Source organism: Pteropus medius, unplaced genomic scaffold (genome assembly GCF_902729225.1).
Source record: "Pteropus medius unplaced genomic scaffold, Ma_sr-lr_union100, whole genome shotgun sequence".
Classification (NCBI taxonomy): domain Eukaryota; kingdom Metazoa; phylum Chordata; class Mammalia; order Chiroptera; family Pteropodidae; genus Pteropus; species Pteropus medius.
This window is the reverse complement of record NW_024347791.1, coordinates 18,942,709-18,969,421: the sequence shown is the minus strand read 5'-3', so window position 1 is coordinate 18,969,421 and position 26,713 is coordinate 18,942,709. Positions and strand designations below refer to the sequence as shown.

Sequence of the window (26,713 nt, the reverse complement as noted above, 5' to 3'; positions counted from 1 at the left end):
CTAAGCAATGTTATCACCTATGCGGATTAATGTGAGACTACGACCATGACACAGAACAATTTCATTACAAGGATCCCTTATGCTACTTTTTATAGCCATGGGCACTACTTTCCTTATCCTTTACCTGTCCTCCCCTCCTCCACTATCCCCAACCCCAGGAAACCACTAATCTGTTCTCATGTCTATAGTTTTGTCATTTCAAGAATGTTATATAAATGAAATCATATATCAGGAATGACTTTTGTTTTTACATAGTTAATTCTCTGGAGATTCATCCAGGTTATTATGTGTATCGAAAGTGCTTTCTTTCCTTTTTATTGGTGGGTAGTATTCCACAATATGAATAGACCACCATTTGTTTAACCATTCAGTTGTTGAAGGACAGCTTGCTGTTGTTGAGTAGATGTTTTTAGCCATTACTTTTTTAAATATTCCTTTAGCCCCACTCTCTGTCTTTTTTTGGGACTCCAATGGTAACAAATGCTATTGTCTTTTGGATCTTTTGTTATTGTCCCACAGGTCCCTGACCTTTACGTTTTCTCTGTTTCAGAATGGGTAAATTCTATTGTCCTATCTCCAAGTATGCTGATCCTAGCTTATCATCTCCACCCATGGAGACAGAGCCCATCCATCATGACTTTTATTTCTGCTGTTGTACCTTTCAGTTCTTTAATTTAGTTTTGTTCTTTTTTTAGAACTTCTATTTCATTGTTGGTATTTTCTATTTGTTTGTTTGTTTGTTTCAAAAGGATTTGTAATTGCTTGGTGAAGCATTTTTATGATAGTTATTTTAAAATTCATATCAAATCATTTCAACATCTGATTTATTTCAGTGTTGGTATCAGTTGTTTTTTTCTCATTCGAGTTGTGGTTTTCTTGGTTCTTGATGTGACAAATAACTTTTTATTGTATCCTGGGCATTTTGTTTATTATGTTTGGAGACTCTGGGTCCTCTTTAAACCTTTATTTTAGCAAGCGGTAACCCTCTTTGGGTTTAGCATGCAATTTTTGGCCTACTTTTGTGAGTGTAGTTCTAGTAGCAGTTTAATATTCAGAGCCTTTGTGATATTATTTTGAGCAGTGTGGTTTATCTGGAGCTCCTGGAGCTCCAATGACCCCTGTTTCTGAAACCTGAGGGAGTGGAGGTGGTTTCTCCAGGTCAGACCAGGTATCTCTTTGCTGGGAGCAGAGTACAGGGCTTCTCCCACCTGTGCCCTATAGCTGCTCCAGTGTTTCTGGGCAGGGAAGAGAGTCATCAGTGCACATGTCCATAAAGGCTCCTTGGACCAGGAAGTTTGCTGTGACTAGTCCCTTCCTGTTCTGCCTTCTTGTCCTAGTGTCTCTAGCTTGAGAAAGATAGCACTAAGCTCAGGCTCACAGAGTTGCAGAGGCTTCCCAGACTAGGCCACATTTCTTTTTTAAAATGGCTGACAACCAGAGAATTTAATAAATTTGTTTGAAATCGTATCAAAGTTTATGACAGAGTGAGGATAAAAGCTTAGATTTTTACTAATAAGTCTAGGACTCCATTTATTAAAAAATAGCATCTGAAGCAATGTATAATTAATTATTAAAAGATTAACTTGCTGTCTATTTTCTTAACTAGAATGGACATTAATACATTTTAAAGTTTATCAACAAATACTAATCTGAAGAGTTTGCCTGTCTTGCTTAACACTCTAACAGAAAAATCAATTGACACAGAAAGCTTTTGCCAAATATTTCAGCTGACTGATACAGAGATGCAATTTAACTGCCAATACCACCATTTAAAACTTGTGTTATTCTGAGCAACAAAATAACAGAATCCTCAAAACTTCAATTTCTTCCTCTATAAAATGACCTATACTTCAAAAAGATAACATATATATTTGCCTGACATAGTAGATGACTAACAAATGGTAGTTATTGTTTGTAATAACAAAACAATACCAATGCCACAGAGTAAAAAATCTAAAACTTCTTAATACTTCAGTCTGATTTATTTTATGTTAGCCTTGGCTTTGGCTGGTCCTTCATTATTTTATATTCTTTTGCCGCATGAATTTTCAGTGCCTTTCTAAGTTGTGTTGAACCCAACAGAAATTACATACTGGGCCAATCTCTCTACCACGACCCACTCTTACATCAAATCAATTTAAAATGAGCGCCATATCTAGCCTTAAGTTTTACTCTGCCTTTGTAATTGGAAGAGAGAACTGTAGGCTTAGGATCTACATGCATAAGAGACCAGAAAGTATTTTTTAAATTATTTTCATAACAATGATTAAAATATATATAAATATAGAACCATTCTGAATAGAACAACACTGACAAAACTGTAAAATCAATTTAACAAAATCAAATTAAACAAAATCTATAATACTAAAAACATTAAAACCAATAAACTTAATTGAGTGGGACATGTGTTGTTCACTAAAGTTGAATCTCTATTTGCTGTGTGAATATGGAATTGCTGATTATTCATATTCAACAATACACATCTTTTTAAGAGTTGAGCATGCTTTTCATATGAAGGTAGATGATGAGATATGAGAGTTACTTCTTTCTTTCTCATCTCTTTCCCAAATAACCACATGACCCAAGACAGCATGGAGTTCTGGTAGGGGTAGGACTCAGTGAGATGGCAACTGATTTTGAAAAGATTCCCACTGATTTTGAAAAGAATATTTAAGCCAAGTATTTAGTACAGAGTCACGGTCATGATTTGGTTAAAAAAAAAAAAAGCCTTCTGCTGATGGAAGTGGGGCAGAGACAGTTGAGAATCTGGATTTATAAGCTTCACCTACCTTTGCCCACATGGCAGCTGACAGTCCAAGAACAGGACTGATGGCCAAAATCACAAGGGTCAGCTTCCAACCACGTGTAAATCCTACTATAAAGCCAGTGAAAAACGTTGCTATTGACTGAAAGAATATTCCAACTTTGTCACCAATTCCTTCATTAATTTTGGAGACATCACTAAAAGAACAGATAGTGTTAGAAATAGACATCAGAATTATGAACACAGAATTTTTCTCCTGAATCTAGTCTTTTTTTTTTTAGTGTGGGGTAAATTAGTTTACTTCTAGGATCTTGCTCAGAAATATCCCCAGAAAGTTTTGTTCTACTTCACACTCTTGGAGGATTTTTTTGAGTTGGGCAAATGCAATTCCTCATTCAGTGCTAGTGATGCAGATCCCTTCATGCCATGCCCTTATGCATTGGGAACTAAAAGATGCAAAAGACATGGTCACTGCTCAGAAGGAATTTAGTCTTGCAATTACTTCTAAGTGATTCATTAACATCTCCTAGAAAATCTGATGACATCTCTTTCATTTTAATATGTATAAGAACCACATCTGAGTTCAACGAAAAGCTAAGTACTTACTCTGTCAGCCGAGTGTTAAGCTCCCCAACATCATGCACATCAAACCAGCCTATCTCTTGTCGCATTATGGCATGAAAAAATTGTTTTCTAATTTTATCTATTTGTCTTCCAGCTGCCAGGCACCAGAATGAAACCTGAATGTAAGCAGCAACAAGCACACCAGCACCAATTCCACTGTAATAATAGGCATACCTGAAAAATAACACAAATACTGCATACTGTTTTCTAATTAATGCATCTTTCCCAAACGGACCACTCATTTTGACTTTTTTCAGCTATCTGGATATCTTGCCATCCTTAACAAATACTCAGGGACTATAACAAGCAGAGTTGATGGTCAGTATCCAACTATGTCTGTGCCAACACAGTGTGGGATGGTTGAGAGTCTGCTTTCTGCTTTGGCCCAAATTCCAGCTCTTCACTTAACTGCTGTGTGATGTGGCACGCTGATTAACTTTTCTAAGCCTCAGTTTTCTAACAGGTAAAATGGAGATAAGAATAGTAATACAGTAGTGCATGTAATACACTTGGGCTAGTGCTGGGCACAGAGTAAGCACTCAGAGAATGCCAGTTATTGTGAAAGTCTTGTGGGGTGCCTTGGAGCATCACAATATCAGATAAGATCTACCATTGTTGTCCTTTCTACTTGTATTACACCTTGCATCAGTAGATGAGCACTTTGGGGTGTTGTCTGCACATTGGCAAATGAAAAGAAATGACAGAACTTGCCAGAAAGTGGAACCAAGAGGTGGAAGTGATTCCCTGGCCTTTTGGTCCATTAATCTGGCAGACTTAGGATACCAAGAGAACTGAAAATAAAAAGTACTTTTATGCCACCTTCCCAACTGTCTGTCATGAGTTATCGTAAAATGCTTAATGAATCAAATAGTAGTCCATCTAGTTTAAACTCTAACAATAAAAAAAGTAAGCATCTTCTAAAACCAGACCCTTGATCATCTAGAATTTGTTTCCTCACTCTGAGTCTTCCAGTTTAAGAATACAAACAACTCTTGGGTTTTAGTAAGCAATTAATTTTTAAGTTAAAGACAAACATTCTAAAATGAAATATAAGATATTAATATTCCCATTTTTTTTAAGTTCATTACTTGCTATCTTCAAATAAAAGTGTTTGTATGAACCATACAAAAGCTGTAAAACTGGTTATGTAATAACCAGATAGTCACTGATTGTTTACAACTCAATGTTCAACTCAGCAGGGATCTTAGTACACATATCTGCCCAGATCTATATCTTGTAACTTAAAATCTTTAATAAGGAAGGTGTAATTAGAATACTAAATTGTAGTTAATAGAAAATTCAATAATTAATTATTATTCAAGTGTTAATGATGTAGCAAGAGAGAGCTAAAAAGAAATCCAATTTAACAAGTTGAACTCATACTTTAAGAATCAATTAATATATTTTTAACCATCAGTCTATGTTCACTCAAATAAAATATATTTGTTTAAGTATTTATAAGATGATTATAAAACAGTTTTATTTTTCCCAATATTATATAAAAAAAGAGTGTTTCCATATGAATATTAGAAGTACTTGCTCCTCATCTTTCAAAAAACAATCAAGTGTCTCCATTCTCTTCAAATCTACCAGATCACTTATAGGATAATGTGGAATCATTATCTTCTGATTCAACAATTCACAACTTTGGACATCTTTTGCAAGATGTATAAATCATTAACAAAAGTTTTATTCTGGGATGTTTTATTTCAATGTTTAGAATTATATACTCTGTTAACAAAAAATCATGTTAACTGATATCATCATATCATTACTGAAAACATTTAGGAAGCAAACTAATACTTACAAAGTCATCAAAAATAATGCGATTCTTAAAGAAAAAAGAGAAAGTACACAAACAAACAAAATCAGGGATGAAAGAGGAAAAATTACAACAGACACTGCAGAAATATAAAGGATCATACAAGAATACTATGAAAAGGTATATAACACCAAATTTAATAACCTAGAAGAAATGGACAAGTACTTAGAAAAATACAACCTTCCTAGACTGAATCAAGAAGAACTGGAAAATCTAAATAGACCAATCAGCACTATGAAAATTAAAATAATCATAAAAAACCTAGCAAAAAGTAAAAGTCCAGGACCAGATGGCTTCACCAGTGAATTCTACCAAATATTCAAAGAACATTTAATACCTATTCTCCTCAAACTCTTCCAAAAAATTGAAGAGGAGGCAATACTTCCTAACTTATTTTATGAGGCCAATGTTACCCTGATACCAAAACCTGGTAAAGATAACACCAAAAAAAGAAAACTACTGACCAATATCTCTCATGAACATAGATTCAAAAATCCTAAATAAGAAACTAGCGAACCGAATACAGAAACATATTAAAAAGATTATACGCCATGATCAAGTGGGCTTCATCCCAGGGGCACAGGGATGGTTCAACATATGCAAATCGATTAATGTGATACATAAACAAATTAAAAAATAAGAATCATAAGATCATATCAATAGATGCAGAAAAAGCCTTCGACAGGATACAGCATCCATTTATGATCAATACACTTAACAAAATTGGTATAGAAGGAAAGTACTTGAACATAATAAAGTCCATATATGAGAAGCCCTCAGCCAACATTATACTTAATGGTGAAAAACTAAAAACCTTCCCTCTAAGATCAGGAACAAGGCAAAGCTGTCCACTATCATTACTGTTATTCAATATAACATTGGAGGTCCTAGCAAGTGCAATCAGGAAAGAGAAAGATATAAAAGGCATTCGAATAGGAAACAAAGAAGTCAAACTGTCTCTATTTGTGGATGACATGATTCTCTATATAGAAAACCCTAAAGACTCCATAAGAATCCTACTAGAAACAATAAGCAAATACAGTAAAGTTTCTGGATACAAAATCAATGTTCAAAAATCCATAGCATTCTTATACTCTAATAATGAGTTGTCAGAAAAGAGGTGGAAAAATACTTCCTTTTGCAATTGCAACAAAAAAGAATAAAATACCTAGGAATAAATCTAATGAAACATGTGAAGGACCTATATAATGAAAACTGTAAGACCTTATTAAAAGAAATTGAAGACGATACAAAGAAATGGAAAGATAGTTTGTGTTCTTGAATATAAGACTTGAAACAATAAAATACATAGAAGAAAAGCTCAAGAATCTTGGACTTAAAGAGGATTTTATGAATCTGACTTCAAAGACAAGGGAAATAAAAGCTAAAATAAATGAATGAGACTACATCAAACTCAAAAGCTTCTGCACAGCAAAAGAAACCATCAACAAGGTAAAAAGACAACTGTCCAAATGACAAAATATATTTGCAAGCAATGCCTTCAATAAGGGCCTAATATCCAAAATATACAAAGAGCATACACTACTCAATAACAATAAAAAAACAAACAATCCAATTAAAAAATAGGCAGAGGACCTGAACAGACACTTCTCCCAAGACAAACGAATGGCCAACAGACATATGAAAAGATGCTCACCTTCCCTAACTGTTAGGGAAATGCAAATCACAACCATCTCTCACCTGTTAGAATAGCTATTATCAACAGGACAAGTAATAACAAGTGTTGGAGAGGATGCAGAGAAAAAGGAACCCTCATACACTGCTGATGGGACTGCAAATTGGTACAGCCACTATGGAAAACAGTAGGGAGGTTCCTCAAAAAAACTAAGACTTGATCTACCATATGATCCAGCAATTCCTCTACTGGGTATTTACCCCAAAGACTTGAAAACATATATCCTAAAAAATATTTTCACACTGATGTTCATAGCAGCATTATTCATGGTGGCCAGGACATGGAAGCAACTGAAGTGTCCTACAAGAGATGATTGGATAAAGAAGATGTGGTGCATAATACAATGGAATAATACTCAGCCATAGAAGAGACGAAATACTGCTATTTGCAACAACATGGATGGACCTTGAGATAATCATGCTAAGTGAAGTAAGCTAGACAGAAAAAGTTGAAAACCACACGATATCATTTATATTTGAGATATAAACCTAAAAGCAACAAGCCAACAGGACAAACAAAGACTCATGGACATGGACAATGGACTAATGGTTACCAGAGGGTAGGGGGGTAGGGAGGACGTAGGTGAGGTAAAAGGGGTCACATATGTGGTGACAGAAAGAAATCCAACTATGGCAGTGAACATGTAGTGTAAATATATATATGCCTTACCGTTAACGTGTACACTTGAAACAGTGGATTTCATTAACCAATGTCAACATAATAAAATGAAATGAAATGAAATGAAACAAAATAAAAAGAAAATAATGTGATTCTTAATTACATTTTTAAAGGTCACTGTGAATTCGAATTTCCCTGTATATGATATTCTATATATACCAATGCATACATACAACTAATCTAGGTTTATCCCTAAGTTAAGTGTGTCTTATGTGGCAAATTATTTTCTTTAAAAAATTCTACATTATATTCTCCTAGAAAACTAACAATGGTATTTTTTTCCTCAAAACTTTAAATCTTTATTATATGCAAAAATTTAAACATTACCACAATTAGACTGATACAGAAAAGTTTAACAATAGTAAGAAAAATATTTAATTACGTGGTCATCTCCTTCTCCAGGTTGTCCGAGAGATCTGTAGCGTTGATCATACCTAAATCAGCATGAAACAAACATGTACCATTATGCTCTTTGTTCTCCATTTTAAAAAGCATATAAAAATGAATTGAACTTGTGTCAACAATTTACACAAAAATAGCTCAAACTGATTCAGTTTTAATTGTGTAAAGCATCACAGCATCCATTCAAATTCTTGACTGCTGGCTTTGTGCAACCACATAAACATTAAATTCAATGAAGCTTATTTGCAAGAAGAAACCCACATTTATTAAGGAACAGTTCATCAACAAGAATATCAGTATCCTTGAATTAAAATATTTTATGAAATATCACTCCAAGATGACATACAGAAAAATCTTTTCTAGGTTTCTGTCCTGATAAATAAATATCAGTGCATACCTGACATTAAAGCACCTAGTATTTAAAATCTAACACTACATTTCTCCAGTTTTTATTTTTATTGAAAATATATGAAATATAAAGAATAAAGTAATAAGCACAATGAGCTTGTCACATAGTGTTAACATTGTTGGACAAAGTACATTAAAACTTTAACACTCCTCCATACACCAACACACACACACACACACTAATCACTGTTCGATATTTTGGTGTGTATTTTTTCATATTTTCTTTACTGTATGCATATATACAAATACACAAATACACATACATGCTTATTTTGAAAACCAGAATCACAGTCTACATTCAGTAGTCAATTTTCTATGGTAGTATGTATGTATATATGTGTATCTCTGTTTTTTTCAAAATTGCTTCTACTTTAGTTGTTTCCAGTATTTTACTGTTACAAGCAATGCTGCATTAAACATACCTGTATACATATACTATATATGAATATATGGTAAATATTTTCATAGGATAAATTATCATAATCAAGATTGTTGGATCGCTGGGGAGGCACACTTTAAATCTTGTAGTCATTTCAAAAGCTACATTATAAATGAGAAGGCCTAATTCAGATAAGTCTGATTTTGACTGATGAAGGAAAGGGAAAGAGATATTTTTCTGGCAAAGAGAACAATGTGGAAAAAATTCCACAGCAAGTCTGAAGAATGAGTAAGGCATTTCAGCTGGGCTGTGGGGTGTGTTGGGAGGATGGGAAGAGGTGGATATGTGTCTATAAAGATAATCGGGGCCCCATGAGGGTGATATATAAAAACTAGTAGTTATTCAATGGTTTGCACTGAAAAGAATATAATTAGAGGTGTGGTCTAGGATGACTTAGCTGGCAGCAAGGTAAAAGATTAAGTAAAACAGAGGAGAGACTAAGAGACTTGAACTACTGCTATTACGTAAGGAAAGAAGTTCTAAGTGAGAATAGAAAAAGAAAGTACCCATAATATTTAGAGAGGGAGAAGTTATAAGCCCTGGCAACTGATGGAAAAGAAGTTGAGAAAGTAAAAATGAAAAAACAATCAAGACCTCAAATATGAGCATCTGATAAATACTGGTGTCATGGTGGAAAATAAGCCAGCAAAAAGAGCAGGTCTGGTCAGATGTTAGTTCAGTTTTGAAGACTTATTCTGTGGTACCAAGGACATTCAATTAAAGATGTCCAATAAGTGTTCATACTCTGGCTCTCCAGTTCTGGAGAGAGTTCAGGTCTGAAGATTTAGGAGTCATATACTAGAGGCTATAACTAAATTCAGGAAAGAAAAAAGCTATCTCTCTTTACCTGTGAGGAAAGGAAGGCATGTAAGGAGAAAATGGCAACCAAACACAAAACCCTAGGTAAGACCACATTTAGGGGTAATATAGAAAGTAAGGTAAGGTAATATAGAAAGTAATAAAAGGACACAGAGACATAGCAAACATGTAGCAAAGAACCATGACTGCTTCACATTATGTCAATGCAATAATAAATGTGTCCGGACTGACTTTTTTTTCTTTCATCAGTGATGCGATTGCATCTGCTCCATATTTTCAAAGACAAAACAGGATATTAAATAGTGGGTAGGAATTTTTCTCCTAATCAGTCCTGGAAGATTTCTCATTAGGGATTTTCTATCTTATTTATCTAGCTGGAAAATGTTTCTAAATAATATTAACTGTCACTAGTGTTTATTATTAACAAATCAAGACAAAATTTCAACTCTAAATATCTTTTCTACTAATTGCTGCTACCAGTTTTCTCAATTCTAGAGATAAAGGACTAAGAGAATTTAAACAAATATTCTCTGACAATGGTGGCTTCAATGTTCGCAGTCACGTGTATAACTACATTATATATAACGATATAGGTATATATATATATATATATTTCTATCTATCTATCTATCTATCTATCTATCTATCTATCTATCTATCTATCTGGCTCATTCTATCTATCTATCTATATCATCTATACCATGTACCTTCCACCGACTATCACCGACCTACCGACCTACCACCTACCTACCTACCTACCTACCTACCTATCTACCTACCTATCTACCTACCTATCCATAGCTTCAGTCATCAGAAATCAATGCTTTATTTGTGCTTCAGCAAAGTTAAAGTGTACCAGTTGGAATAAAAATGGATCATTCAAGTCCTCTGACAGAGATGATCTCTACTGACCAAAGAATGAAATAAAGATGTTATGTTCTTTAGACTTCTACCATTCAACTTTCCTTTCCTCCAATCAACTTTTATTAATTAAAAGTTCTCTGGCCTAGAGATTTTTCTCTCCTCAATGAGGCTCTCGCAAATTCTTATTTTTAGGCACACTTTCACAAAATAAAAGCTTTCAAACTGAAATGACCTTAGAGATCATACAGCCCAGTAATTTTTGACTTGTATCAATCTCAAAGGGCTACTGCCCAAACCTACAGTCATAAAGAACACGTATTTGAATTGTATCCAAAAATTAATATTGTTTTTCAGTGAGAAAAGCCAGAAATTCTCTGGGCTATATAACCATATTGGCCAAATAATCAGTACAGGAAAGTCAAACATGTAAGTGTAGCTTTCATAAAATAACTTGCTTAGACTCTTGACCAGTTTCTCCTCTCTGGCTTCCAGAACCTCATTCTCCTGGTTCTTCCACTACTTTGACCCCTCTCTTTTAGTCTCATTCACTGGTTTCTCATGCTCACCCCTTTCCCTACATTCTGGTGTTTCCCAGAATTACATGCATGCTCTCAGCTTCAGTGACTCCCATATTCGTACTGGAGCTATTCAAATCCTATCTTGCCTCGTGGTCAGCACTCTGGGGTTCAGGTCCCCATGTAAGTGAGAATAGAAAAGGAAAGTATCCCTAATATCTATAGAGGGGAAGTTATAGGCCCTAGCAACTGATGGAAAAGAAGTTGAGAAAGTGAAAATGAAAAAATAATCAAGACCTCAAGTCTGAGCATCTGATAAATACAGGTCTGGTCAGATGTTAGTTCAGTTTTGAAGACTGTTATTCTGTGGTACCAAGGACATTCAATTGAAGATGTCCAATAGGTGTTCAGACTGTGGTTTACTTTACCTCTACTTTAATAAGAGCCTCCTAACTGGTCTTTCTACTCCAATCAGATCTTCCTATTGTCACCGGATTTTATCTTTGGAAATGAAAATATCATATTGCTCCTGTTAATAACCCTCAATGACCGTCCACTGCATAAAGGGTTAAGTCCAAGATGCATAACATGTCATATTAATCACTTTGTGATCTTGCCACAATATACATATGACAGATAACATTTTTGAAATGGCAACTGACAATTTCCCAGATGTTTTCTTTACCCCACACCTTTCTCCTTATTCCAGTGGATAGGGCATTTGGCAGTTGCTGGCTGGAGGGAGGGCTGCTGCCACATAAAAGAAAATGTGCCTAAGTTTCTTCTCTGATCTTGTGTTCCTGAAGTCTTTGCCCTTGGAGGCTGAAGAGAAAACTTAGCATAACAAAATATTTTGTTTAAATCTCATGAGACTAATATTTTTTTTACATGAGTAAATCCCTTTATTTGTTATCTCTCCATCATTTTTTATTCCCATCCTCCACTATCCTCTCCCTCGGTAACCATCAGCTTATTCTCTATATTGTTTTATTCATTTGTTTTGTTTTGTTTTTTCAGATTCCACACATAAATGAAATCATATGGTATTTGTCTTTTTCTGTCTAAGTTATTTCACCTAGCATAATACCCTCTAGGTCCATCTGTGTTGTTGCAAATGGCAAGAATATATACCACATTGTCTTTATCCATTCATCTATTGATAGACATCTAGGTGGCTTCTATATCTTGGCTAATACTAGTAATGCTACAATGAACATAGGGGTACATATATCTTTTTGAATTAGTGATTTTTTTCCTCCAGATAAACAAGCAGAAGAGAAATCTCATACTGTTTTCCAATAGTGGCTGCACTCATTTACAATCCCACAAACAGTGTATAAGGGTTCCCTTTTCTCCACATCCTAACCAGCACTTGTTATTTTTTGATTTATTGATGCTAGCTATTCTGACAGGTGTGAGGTAATATCTCATTGTGGTTGTAATTTGCATTTCCCTGTTGATTAATGACGTTGGGCATCTTTTCATATGTTTCTTGGCCATCTGTATATCCTCTTTGAAGAAATGTTTATTCAGATCCTCTGCCCATTTCTTAATTGGATTTTTTTTTTGGTGTTTAGTTATGTGAGTTCCTTATATATTTTGGATATTAACCCTTTATCAGATGTATCATTTGTAAATATCTCTTCCATTCAGTACATTGCCTTTTCACTTTGTGTATGGTTTCTTTTGCTATACAAAACCTTTTAGTTTGATATAGTCCCATTTATTTTTTCTTTTGCTTCCCTTGCCCAAGAAGACAAATCCAAAAATATATCGTTAAGAGTAATGTCTAAGGGTTTACTGCCTGACGTTTTCTCCTAGGAATTTTATGGTTTCAGGTCTTACATTAAGTCTTCAATTCATTTTGAGTTTATTTTTATATAGAGTGTAAGAAAGTGGTCCAATTTCATTTTTTTGCATGTATCATATATCTGTTTTTATGCAAGTACCATACTGTTTTGATCATTCTAGCTTTATAATATAGTTTGAGCTCAGGCAGCATGATCACTTTGTTCTTTCTCAAAATTTCTTTGGCTATTCCAGCTCCTTTGCAGTTCCATATAAATTTTAGGATTAGCTGTTCTCATTCTGAGAAGAACAAAATTGGTATTTTAATAAGGATTGCATTGAATCTATATATTTCTTTAAGTAGTAAAGACATGTTAACAATATTAATCCTTCCAAACCATGGGCATTTATTTCTATCTCCTTTGTTCAATGTCTTATAATTTTCAGAATATAGGTCTTTCACCTCTGTGTAAACACCACGCTTTTAGACTAAAAATATTTTCCACATACTGAGAAGAGATACAATAGAAAACTAATGACAGCTTTATTCCTCCAAGCCTTTATCCATTCTGCTCTCTCTACCTGTATTGCCTTTACCACAATTTTTTTTCCCTTCCATGAATGGGCTCAAATATGACCTTCTCTCAAATGGCTTACCCCTAGCAGAAGGATTAATCTTGTCATAGAATTCCATAGTAAATGACACATAATTCATTAACTAAGTCAATACTATAATAGAAATATGATGACCTATCTCCTCTTCCCACTCTCATTTACATGAGCTCCTAAAGAACTGGGCTATGCCCTGCTTATCTTTATGTCTTCAGTGTACAGCCTGTTCTATCTGCTGTAACCTAGCCTGTCTCAAAGATTTACAAGTGATTTCACAGTGCCACCATATGTGCAGACATTACATCGAAATATTCTAACCATTTTCTACTTTGTATATAAGTGCCTCACATATTTTAAGGTTCGAAAAAGACACAACAGACCTCAATCTTACTACCTGGTAAGGAAAGTCTTTTCTAAGCCCAAGAAAGACTTCAAAGAAACGTACAACTAAAAAGTGCCCATCAATATTACAAAAGACTCCATACCACATAAGGATTACAGTACATTTTTATCTGACCTAAATACTTCACTATGTTTAGTAGTTTTAACTACTGAAGACTTAAGGACAGTATAAATAAAAATATGTGACATGGATTCATTTATGATTTCCTAACTGGTTAAACAAGATTATATTATAAAGGTAGTTTTCAAACCATCTTCCACAGAGCCTTCTTGCTAGGAACTGTTTTGGCTGGTGGGGATACAGCCTAATATTTTTAATCTCATTAGATTTCTGTGCAATCAGGAAATCCTTTGATTTTTAGGCCCCAAACCTCATGTGACAGGGTACCACTGCTGAAATAGCTAAGAGTTTTTTTCCTAGGAACTTCCTTTTTTTTTTTTTCCTTTTTTTCCCTTTCTGCCCATTTGAGAAGCTATAATAAATTAACCAATAAATTAACAAGATAATTTTAGAACAATAATTCTAAGTAAGTAAAGAAAGCAGCGATGCTATAGTGACTTTGGGATGGGTTTGTGGACAAAAGGTCTTTCTAGGGGAGAAGTAAATGATAAGAAGCCATTACAGAGGGATGGGGCAGGTTCTGTGTGGCCCCAAGACAGGAAGGGAGTGTTCATGGAACAGAAAGAAGGCCAGTGTGGGTGGGCTATACTGGGTAGGTATTAAACAATGAGACTGATAAGACAGGATCTGTCCCAGATCATGTGGGACACATAGACCAATGTAAGGAATTTGTATGTATTCCATACTATGGAAAACCTTTGGGAGATATGCTTGTAAAAGCTCACTGGAAAGGTATGTAGAGAATTGGATACAAGTAGGCAAGAGTAGAAACAGAGAGGAGTTAAGACGTTACAGTTGTGCAGGCAAGACATTAGGATGGCTCTGGACACAGGCTGTAGCCAGCACTATACGTGGTGGGCTATATGAGTGACCTCGGCACTTCTGCCAGATGATAGAAGAGCATGAAATCTGCGCAATCTGCAGATGTCCTGGCTCTGGGCTCCCCTCCATCACTTTCAACCAAAGAAGTTTCCCTTTTAACTTTCACCTGATGAGCTTCCATGATAGAAGTTATTTACACAGGTTCTCTGATTACAGAAGAGTTTATAAACTGTTGACTTAAATGAGCCACAAGGTCCTTTCTAGCTCAAGAACACTATGATTCCAATTTTTCCAGTCCTCTTGTGCAGGAATTTGGACCTTTTGCCTAGATGATCAATCTTTCTGGCATTTGCCCGGGCTACTGCCTGCCACTCAGTATGGTTGGGCTTATAGAAGGTGACAGAGGTGACTTTAGGAGCCACAATCTCCTCCTGCATGCTGCTTTCACACCTCTGGCCTGAAGAACTATGCTTTGTGTCTGACCTGCCTGGCATACCCATAAGCAAATATACAGATGGTATCTTAAGGAGAGAAAATAAAAAGTGAAAATGCTATTTGCTGTAATTTTAGGCAGAGTTTGAAACCACTAGTAGAGTGGAAAAAATACCAGACTAAAGAAGGATTCCTGGCCCCGGAACTCAGTTCCCTAACCCTAGCAAGCAATTCCATTGTGGCCACATTGCTTCAAGTTCCTGGACATCTGTTTCTATATCTATAAAATTATGGGTTCGGGCCAGGTAATTTCTAGGCTCTTTTCACCTACAAAATTCTATAATTCAGGCTTTTGTTTATTCATTCCACTTTTAAGCACCTAGAGTGGGTCGGTTTCTATCTGCATCTTTATTTTTTTGCTGTTTTTATAACATATTACATATATTACGTTGTGACTAATCTACGTTTTGGCTGAAAGGTATTCCCTCAATAGAAACTGCCCCCTCCCCAAATCTGACTGCATTCCACTAATTCTAGAAAAAATAGCCATATTTTAAGTTTTAACTCAAACTTAAAATGTAAACTGTCACAGTAAACAATATATTTGAAGTATATTGCCATTATTTGGTACTAAATTTTCCAGAAATCTCTCTCTAAGAATTTTTCCAATGAAATGGTTAGCAGCAGAAGAAAGCCTTGAGCAAGTAAAAAAAAATTCATTATGGAAATTTTTATGAAGTACATGTTTAGAATTTAAATATTAGCTAACATTATAATTATAGGAGCATACTCATAATGCTGGCCTTGAGGACACAGATGACAATGTTTTCTTTGGTCAAACACCAAAGACCTGAAATAAGATTTATACATGATTTATGCACTCATAGTTTAATCAGAAAAAGATAGATATGATTTTGAGAACTGGCATTTTACAAATAGTTCCTTATATGAGTTTTATAGCAGTGAGAATAGAAATAATAAATATAATGATAAATATAAAAATAAGTTATTTCCACTTTTTATCTGAATTTGAGTGTCTCATTTCCTCCCTTCCTCAGCCCACAATCTGGTAGGAGACCAAACAGAAACAACCATAATATAGAAATGGAGAAAAAGAAAGGCCATCAGTGTGGATGTACCATAAACTTAATCATTAGAGATAATAAACAATCAACAACTTATATAAGGAGTATCCACTCCTTAAGGCTAACCACTATGAGACTTGGCAAATCTCCCCTATGTCCTTTAACTTCTGGATTAGCATGTTATCCTCAGTGTAGATGACAATAGTATCAACCTCATGTGCTTGAAAAGTGTAAAAGAGTTAATATACATTAAGCCCAGCACATATTAAGTGCTCAGTAGATGTTAACTTTAGTAATTGTTAATATTTGAGTCTTTCCTCAAGGCTTAGGATTCTCATTCCTTCTACTTTTCTCCATATCCTGTCTCAGGAGATTTAATATCCCTTCAACTCAAATACTGCCAAATCTCTAGTCCTGTATTTTATAGCAAGATTCAGTCTCATTTCTTCAATTGCCTGTATGTCATTTACACTTGTTCCCAACCTGTCACCTTCAACACAAAATGCCTAAAATAACAACCACCTTTATGTTGGATCATTTCCTGATAGTGGACAATCTCATGAGGAATATGAGAATTCACAGAATACTATAGAAATTCAGCAGTGGTTCAGCTCTGTTCACACAAGGGTGTGGCAAGACCAGAGGGTTCCCTAGGCCCAAGTCATCAGAGATATTAAGGCAAAGGCAAATGCTAACAACAAGAAAGAGACCATTGGAAGTCAGGTGTCAAGAAGTCAGCTCTACCTCAAAAAGAGCAGGACAAAAGTCGGTATCTCATGATTAAAGCATCAATAGAAGAGAAAACTTATAAGGGGTCTAGTGCAGCAGCAGAGAAGGATCTGCTCACTCAAAAGTTTTAAAGCTGTCTATTTAAATTGTATGTTTAGCTGAAAACTCTGAGACGTCCAAGAGCCTTAGCAAATCTAAGTCTCCTTAAAGAAGGAATACTTCTGTTCCAACAAGGAGGCTCTGGTACCCAATCTACCCCTATGGAGAAGTTATGAGGTTCTACCTGGGGAAGGGCAAGAAGAAAGGTCTGAGAGTGTCTGGGGACCCAGAAGTTCAGCAGGCTAGTTATCCCTCCAGAGGCATGAGAGAGTCCATTTGCCCTCATCTCTAGGAACACCATCAAAACCTTTGATGCTATACCCTCCATCAAGGCAGGCTTCGGAGTATAGCATTAAATGTTTTGATGGTGGTCCTAAAGAGGGCAAAACATAAAGGCAGATCATTCAGTCTGAATCTGCAGACAAGCAGGTTAGTGACAGTACTAAAAATAACAGTAGAGATAGCATGCTGTCTTTGAAAAGATGTGGAAGGATATACAACAGGGAATGGCAATAAGGAGTGGGGATAAAGGAAGGATTATTAACTTTATTTTTTATTTACTATTTATTTTAAAATGGTTTCACTTGTTACATAGAATATTTTTATTTTGTGCACCAGAGAGGTATTTTGATGACTAAACTTGGTTATCACTTCCCGTTGGAAGCCTCCCATGACTCCTAAATATGGAATTAGGTGCCCTTGCTCTTTTCCCAAGCATGTTGTGTATCTCTGTAGCACTAATCATATACGATGGCCTTTGTTGGTTCACTTGTCCATTTCTCTCACTATACTAGGTTTTTTGGGGTTCAGGAATGAATACTTAGGACATGTTCCATGGCTGGCACATAGAATATTTTAATAACCATCATCTGGGAACTTATGCATGCTATTAGGTAACTAAGTTAGGTTACTGTCTATGTCACACATCTATATATGGTCCAGGTAAAGCCAAGAGATAGTAATGGTTATTACTTCTACTTAAATAGGTCAATTGTTTTCTTACAAGAATAAAAGCCAATTAATATCTGGGTGATGGAGATATAATATATGCAAGTGTTAATGTACTTTTTTCTCTTTTTTTTTTGTTTAAGAAGATCAATGGACATAGCACAAGTTGGGTTTACTGTGGCCCATCAAAGTTCAGCTCTGTTAGCTTCAGTTAGCCATTTCATGGTCTGCTCTTCCCAGACTGGGCTAACCTTTAACAGTTGTTTTAAGAACCCAATATTTCTTTATTAATATAGATGATTTCAGCAGCTACTATCCCTTATGTAGTAAATGATTAGTATATACATCCCACAGTTAGATCAATGTGTATATCTGGACTTCATAAAAAAGTGAGTAGGATCAGAACTACCAGACAACACTGAAATTTTTTATTCTTCCACTGTAAAGTGTAAGAGAACTGACTCCAAAGAATATTGCCAAATACAGCATGCATAGGAACCAATGATTTCAGAGAACACCAAGAACTTCCTTTTGGTGAATGGTAGAAAAGAAAAGTGCCAATTCAAAGGTAGTACAACACTTTGGCAGGTACCTTTGAATGCCATGAAAAGATGTAATAAATGCATTAAGAATTTTTTTATAGCTCAAACAGACTACAAAATTTTCCAGCCTAACTCATTACCTGCATTCACAGAATTGGAGGAGTCCTGCCTTGGGGTAAACAATGTGTTCTTCAGGATCACAAAGAAGTAGTTTTCAAGACCCATGGATGGGTATCAAAGGATCCATAAATATCCCAAATTGGTATAAATATTTATGTGTATGTTTCTGGGGGAAAGGATTCATAGCATTCATCAGAGACCTAAAGGTCCAAAAGCATCACTGAAGCATCATTGTAAAAGCTACACGGTATCACTGTATTCTCAAGGGTATTCTCAGAGAGGTGTTTTCAACATTTCTACTTGAGCACAAACTAGGTTGTAAGTCTTTGGGTAGCTCAGTTTAAATCAATCTATGCTTGACCAAAGTTGACTTGGAAGCTCAGAGATATCAACTAGTCCCTTCTCAATCAAGTGTGAGAGTGTTAGAGAGCGTGTATGAAATACCCAAAGTAGCTCAGCAGTCCATTCACTTTCCCACTGCCTAGAGGATTGCTTCAGATCTCCCTTCTTTATCAGCTAAATGTCTTATTTCCTACTTTACTGAGAAAAGTAAAGTAACCAAAAGAAAAATTTCACAAATTCTTACCTACCGACTTTTGGACACTGGCACTCAAATACGCTCTCTTCCCTCCTGTTATTGCAGGTGAACTACTACCTAAAGCACTACTACCTAAAGCAAATATTTCTTCTTGAACATTAGATCTCATTCTTTGTCATTGTATATCACTCAAGCAAATCTCTTCCCTCTCTCTCCCAAAGCATCACTTTCTTCTCTCTTTTGGATCATTCCATTAGTGGACAAACAAGCTATTATTTCTCTCAGCATGTGTGTATGCACGCGCGCGCGCACACACACACACACACACACACACACACACGCACAAACTTCTTTTGGCCAAATTTCTCCATTTTAGCATCTGTTTCCAAAGAGCTCAATCTGAGACAATGTCCAAAATTAAATTTCTATATTTACTGCCCAAACCTACTCTCCCTTCCACCTTCCTCTTCTCAGTTGATGGTAACTGCATCCAGTTTATCCAATTTCTCAGGCTAAAAACTTTAGAATCGTCCAGGACTCTTGTCTCTTATGCCAATATCAAAAAATGCCAAAGAATCTCACATCTGATTTCTAATTATTCAAGGACCAGATTAGGTTCCTACATCTCTTCCTAGAACTTCCTGGGATATTTCTGACTTTATAGAGTTGTCTCTTTTTCTACATATCTCTGCCAGCACTTCCACTATGCATTCTAATGCTTGTGAATACCATCTTCTCAAACTCATTACAAATGATCTATAGCTCAGACCCCTCCACCTCCCACCACACTAAACATACTAGAGCTTATTTAATAATGTTTGTAAGGGTCCTACAAACATCACTCTAAGTGATTTTTCTTCAAGCTTCCAATAAAATCAGTAACACAAACAATACTTACTTTGATTAGTAATGTTTGCAGAAGTTGTGTTTCCTGACTGTCCTGCATTTGCAAAGGTATCTGTCATGTCTCCAAAAACCAGCATCATAAGGGGAAGTCCAGCTCCATGAATGATGGCGGCCATAGTTCCCAGCAACATATACAACTTATCAAGCCAATTCGAATAGCGAAACTGAAAAAAGGGAAAATGTAGAGAATAGGAACAATCAGCACAGTTTCATGGGTGGGTTGCTTTATTTTCCAAATACATCTCAAATCCAACATTTCTCAGACTACTACTGCTACCACCCTGGTCCAGGCTAAACTATTGCAATAGCCTAATTAGAAATGGGCATTTGATTCTTCTATTGAGTTCTAACCTATTTCTTCATATCGGATTCAGTATGTGTTCTTTTCTTACACATGAAGTTTGAGGAGAGGGATAGGTCTTTCCTTTGGGAAACTGTAAAAGTCTTTAATGATATAGTAATAAAAACATAGTATTTGTTCTCTGATTTCCAAGAATAGAAGCCACTTTTCATCTCAAGATTTTTTAGTCAAGAAAAATCTTGATTGCCAAAAGTCTCTCTGAGGAAATATGTTTTCTTTCTTTAAGAAAGTGGCCTGGGTCACGGATCTGCTGCAAAATAGCATTAGCAGAACTGTTACATGATTTTAATGTAATCGGGCCTCAAGGATGAGACAGAAGAGAAAAAAAACAAGTTAAGATACATGCCCACCAAAGAACAGGCAGATTTTATGAGAAGACAAAATATGGCCATAACGACTGACAAATGCAGACCTGCACAATTTCTTTAATTGCAAGCCAGTCACAAAAAGAAAAGAAAGACTTCTCTGGATCTAAAAAATGGTGAAAAGAGGAATAGGCTTGGGGCTCTATAACAGGCCCACTGAGAAACAATTAATACTTTGCCTCTGTAATTCAAGGAACTAGTTCAGGACGAAAAGAAAACCAAATGAAAGAAAACAAAAACAGAAATAAAATGAAGCCAACTGTGGGGGTTTGTGGATAAATCCCAAGGCAGGTGTTTGTTGTGTGGATATAATCAGCAGATTTGTAGGGAGGAAACTGGGTAAAAAATCATAGGCCTGGTCAGGGTACATAAATAGAAACAAAGATCAATATCAAGTAACATAAAAGACACAGCGGCAGAAAGTAAAAGTTTAGCTTATGTATACTGCATAAAGAGATAGAAACCAATCCTAAAGTTAACTAACAAGGAATTTACAGGAGTAAGAAATGGGAATAAACATTAAATTGGCAAATGAAGAAATAAAGAGCAGAATAGTTCTTGGTGGTAGTGAATGGCAGTCCATAAAATGGGAAAGAAAAAGTGAAGCTGAGTTACAGAATTAGTGAAAATTGAAGTCTGGTGTAAAAATATCTAATATATACTTAGATATTCACATTGAAATTTTTTCTAGCTCTTAAAAATGTAATCGAGTGAGGTTAAGTTTGGGTTAATGACATATTACATAATTTAAAAACATCCCCTTTACAAATTAAAACCTTTGAGGGGATTGTTTTTGTTTTTTGTTTTTTGTGTTTTTTTCCATAATTCATTGAAACAGGCTAAATTTTACCATTGGTTACTCTGTCTTGACTAGCATTCATCTACCTCCAAAAAAAAGGGGGAAAAAAAAACCCACAAACAAGGAGAAAGAGATGGGCAGAAACCATTTATCTTCTCTTAGAGACTTTATTAAAGTGGACAAAATATTAAATTCCTCAGTAGAAGAATGAAGATAGTTGAAATGCAAGGATTTCTCTCAACACCACCCCCACAAGACATTCTACTCCCAAAAGTAAGCATTGGCCATAATAAAAAAAAAAGCAGACCACGAATATAAACATTTACTAAATGCCTACTCAATGACTGATTCAGAGTGTTTAAGGAGAAGGAGGAAGGCAAAGCTAAAAAGTATGTGCAATATATATTCTGCATGCCTTGACAGCATAGTGTACAAAGTAGAGCAGACACAAAATTGAGCAGTTATTCCCTCCTTTGTCGAAAAGCATCACAGAGGAGGTGATGCCTCCTCCCAGCTTTGAAGTTCAGCAAGTGTTCAGAAGCAAGAAGGAAGGCATTCCAACCAGAAAGAGCAGTCAGCAGAGCAGGTACAATTACAATAAGCTTCGAGAAGATTGTGGTCTTCCAAACTGGAGGTGTGAGGTGTAGAAGCAGCAAGAAGCTGATTGAGCAAGAAGCGCCTTCGTTAAGCTAGGGCAAACCAGAAGAAGTAAGAGTTTAGGGGGAAAGAGAGCAGAGAAATCCTTGTGTTGTTTGAAGTAAATTGAGCCAGTTACATGTGAAACATGAAATCTATAATTTCAGGGGAAATACTACCCAGGAAATATGGTGGAGAGAACTCAGTTTGAGGCATAGTTTTGTGACACTAGCATATGTAGTAGAAGTCTTGGGAGTGGGTAAGATCATCCAGGAAGAGATAGAAAGTGAGAGGGCTTAAGAATAATTTGGAGATAAAGTAATGGAGATAGCATGCTGACTGTCCTTTTGATGATCTTGGGGCAAAAGGAAGGAGAGAGAGGATGGTTATTAGAGGGGGATGCAATGTCCAGGGATAACTATTTAATAAAGACTTACATATGTTTACAGGCAAATCACCTAAAGAGATGATAGGTTAAAATATAGGATGGAAACTGAGATGGAGCAAAGTCCTAGAGAATAAAGGAAACAATATTTCAAGAACCTGAGGTGAGAGATTATCAGTGGATTCTACAACTACTGGGTGAAACAAGATATCCTATGATACTTCAAGATCCCTCATAGCTGCAAGTGGGTAGAGATTCTTCTACAATGGAGGGATCCAACCAATCTGTCATCACCCTAACGAAGTGATCAAAATTAGTATCATAAAGAAGTAGAACACCCTGACATCTGATGTTTCCAGATGTGATGAGACATGAAGTAAACAGCAACTCCTATACAATTTTCCCAACCAAAATATTTAACATGAATGTATTAAAATCTTTAGAACTTTCAGCATATAAAAAATGCAAGGCATGGAAGAATGAGTTAAATGATGCCATAAGGAAGCAATAACATGGTCCAGAAGGTGAAGCATTCTACATGACAACTGGTACAGTCTTTTGACATGTCAATGACATTTTAAAAGAGGAGAAAACTGTTCTAGACTCAAAAGACACAATATCCAAATGTCATCATTGACTGGATCCTGTTTTGAACAAATCAATTGTAAGGCATTTTTGGATATAACTGGAAATTTCTGCATATAAGCATTACATAATATTAAGGAGTTACTGTTCCTTCTGTTAAATATGATGGTTGTATTATGTTTCATAATAAAATGTTTTATAGGACATTTTTTTGAGAGATGTAAACTGAGGTAGTTACATATAAAACATCATGAAATCTATCATTTCAGGTGAAACAGTTGGCAAAATGTTAACAATTATTACATATAATAATGTAATGATTGGGTATATGAGCACAAATTTTACTATTCTATCTTTCTATATGTTTGAAATTTTTCATAATAAAACTTGGTAAATGGTGGGAGGATGCTTCTCAAATAGGCAAAGGTATATCTCTTCATCTCAAGCTAGAAGGAACAAGCTAAGAATGAGCACAGATACAAACAAGTTTCCAAGAATTTCAGAAATTTGGGACAAAGTTGAGAGAGTTCAGAATCTCATATTTGTGACTCGAGGCAAAATTGGTTTCTAGAGAGAAAGTGCTAAGAAGATTTGAGGAAAGTGACAACATAATGCTGAGTAGGACAAAAGCTCAGTGAAATGTCCTAGGTCTATCACTTACTAAGAAGGGGATTTTGGGGGAAAAAAACTCTTAATAATCTTGAGCTCCAATTTCTACGTTTATAAAATGAGGACAATATTCATATACACAGCAAGCTTCACATAGTTGTTATGAGGATAAAAAAATGAGACAATAAAAGAAACTTATTAGGCATACAATATAATAATATACAATATAAGCAGGTCCTGTTATTAGTTTTAGAAATATAAAAATTAATAAGACTTTTCAGGAGCTTACAATGAAGGAGCAGGTAGACAAAAAATAGCTATAACATATCAGGTGAAATGTAAGACAGAGGTATAAAATGATTATAATCAGAGCCCTTTAAGTACAAGGAAATGGAAAATGTTTGGTTAGATGCTGATAAGAGGAAGAAGAGGTGGTGAACCATAACCATATGGAAGGAAAGTTAATCAGTGCTCAAAGACAAGGGTTGGTCTTCCCAGGGCAAAGAAGTAGAAAGTGCTGGCAGGAGAGTGGTTTAGTAATATATAGCAGACTAAACAGAGAATATGACTTTACCACAGTGCCTGAGTTGGAGGAGGAAGCTGGTGAATTCATTCATTCATTCATTCATTCATTTAATATTCAAAAGATATTTATTAAGCACCTAATAGGGGTTAAGTTTACTAAGTACTGCAAACAACAGAGGATAAGATTCCTGTCCTCCTAAAGCTTGCACTCCAGTGCAAATAGTAAAAAGAGGGAATAGATGTATTTTAAACATTCATTCAATATCTAAGTACCTATTAAAGTTTCAGACACTGTTCTAGGCACTTGGAGTATTCAGTGAAGAAACATACAAAGCCCCTACCCTCATGGAGCTTAGATCACAGTGATAGGTGGGGCCAGCTGGCTTAGACTGGCTGATCAGGGACATCTCTCTGAGAAGGCAGAATCTGAGGTGAGACCTCAGTGACAGGAAGGATACAGTTTGTCATGTGATAATCCAGAGACCGAGCATTTCAGGCAGGAAGAGCAAATGCAAATGTCTTGGGTTGAATATAGTTTGGTGTGTCTCAAGGACCAAACAAAATTACCACTGCAGCAAGAGCAGAGTAGAGGATAAGAGTCTAGAGTGAAGTCAGAGATGAGACAGAGGTCAGATGATGGAGGGCCATTTATAGTTACAGGAGGAAGTGTAAAGGAAAGGCATATTAGAGTGTTTTAAGGGAGGAACTTAGGCGATTTAATGTGGCTACTATGGGTCAAATAGTTTTTAGAAGAGCAGAAATGAAAGAAAGAGACTAGGAGTAAAGAGAGTGGTTACAAGAGCAAAGTCTTAACTATGTGTGGTAGGCAGAATAATGCCCCTCTCCCACCAAACATGTCTGTATCCTAATCCTGAAACCTGTAAATATGTTTCCTTGCACAGTAAAAGAGACTTTGCAGATGTTAAGGATCTTAAAATGGGTAGATTATCCTGGATTATCCAAGTGGGCCCAATGTAATCACAAGGGTTCTTATAAGAGGGAACCAAAAGGATCAAAGTCAGTAGCAGGAGAAATGATGACTGAAGTAAGGGGTTGGAGTGATGCAAGGTAGGGGCCATGAGTTTAGGAATACAGGCAGCATCTAGAAGCTGAAAAAGTGAAGAGAATCAGCTTCTCTCTTAGAACCTCCAGAAGAAATCCAGCCTTAGTGGCATCTTGATTTTAGCCCAGTAAGACTTCTGATCCCAGAACTCTAAGGTAATAAATTTATGTAGTTTTAAGTCACTAAGTTAGTGATATTTCATTATGAAGCAATAGTAAATAAATGCGTAATGTCAAAAAAAAAAAAAAAAAAAAAAGGATAATAAAGAGGAATGGCCAAGCTAGAAGGAATCAGAAATTAAGGGTGACATTCATTTGAGTTTACAGCTTCATAGATGGGTGTCCATACAGGTGATAAGCCCAAGGTCCTTGTCCACAACTATAACTTACTAGAGAGTAGGAATGAAGGTTGTTGGAACTAAAGAGGTCAAATCTTAAGCCCAGGAATAATTAATAAGGTTACCAAAATAGAATAATGAGAGCACAGGTGAACAAAACAGAAGCAATCAAATGCCAGTGTTCTCCATGGAAGAGGAAAATTAACTAGAAATCAGAAGGACACTACTGAAAATGGATAGAAGATACTATTATTGTGCAGAACGAAACTCAAATGAGAAAGGAGTTTTGCATGAAAACAGTAGGAAATAGCTGCATGAAATTAGAGAAATGCCAACACCATCACTGATTCCTGGGATAAAAGGTTATGGAATTCTAACTTCACAGGCAAAGGTGACACAAGAAAAAACTGAAGAGTTGAAAGGAAAATCAGTAGACTGTGGCATCACAGATAAAGGGAAGAAAGAATATAGAGGACAGTATCAAGTGCTACTTACAGGCCAGAAAGAATCAAAACATACCCACTGAATTTGGTGAGTGGTGGAGACAGAAGCCAAATTATAATATTTTAAGAAGCGATTGCAAGGTGAAACTGAGACAGAGCAAAGGCAACTCTTGTATCGGAAGCAAGCTAGAGAGGGATGACTTTAAGGAGGGCATTAGTGAAATTAAACACACCTGATGTGTAAATGCCGCTGGGAAAGACCCCATCGAGATGGAGAGATGAAGATACAGTGAGGTGTTTTAAGAACCATATGATTCTTCTATTGTATAGGAGAGAAGAAAGAGGGAACTGATCTAGCTATAGATATGTTTGTACATTGGGAGAGATGAGCTGAGGTACTTCTGACAGGTGGCTTCCATTTTGTTTGTGA

At 35.8% G+C, this 26,713-nt stretch overlaps 1 protein-coding gene across 3 annotated transcripts in view; it reads right to left on the bottom strand.

The window, feature by feature from the left end:
• The window catches only part of ABCB1 (ATP binding cassette subfamily B member 1), an 87,002-nt gene that overhangs the window by 51,332 nt on the left and 8,957 nt on the right, over window positions 1–26,713 (bottom strand). For 2 of the 3 annotated variants that reach the window (XM_039878208.1, XM_039878209.1), the window contains 4 exons: window positions 20,168–20,339; window positions 7,967–8,018; window positions 3,371–3,562; window positions 2,790–2,961 (listed from right to left, as the gene is read on the bottom strand). In XM_039878208.1, the coding sequence (XP_039734142.1) occupies window positions 2,790–2,961; window positions 3,371–3,562; window positions 7,967–8,018; window positions 20,168–20,339 (588 nt within the window). The remainder of the gene's footprint in view (window positions 1–2,789; window positions 2,962–3,370; window positions 3,563–7,966; window positions 8,019–20,167; window positions 20,340–26,713) is intronic. The other variant, XM_039878210.1, reaches the window with a different exon arrangement.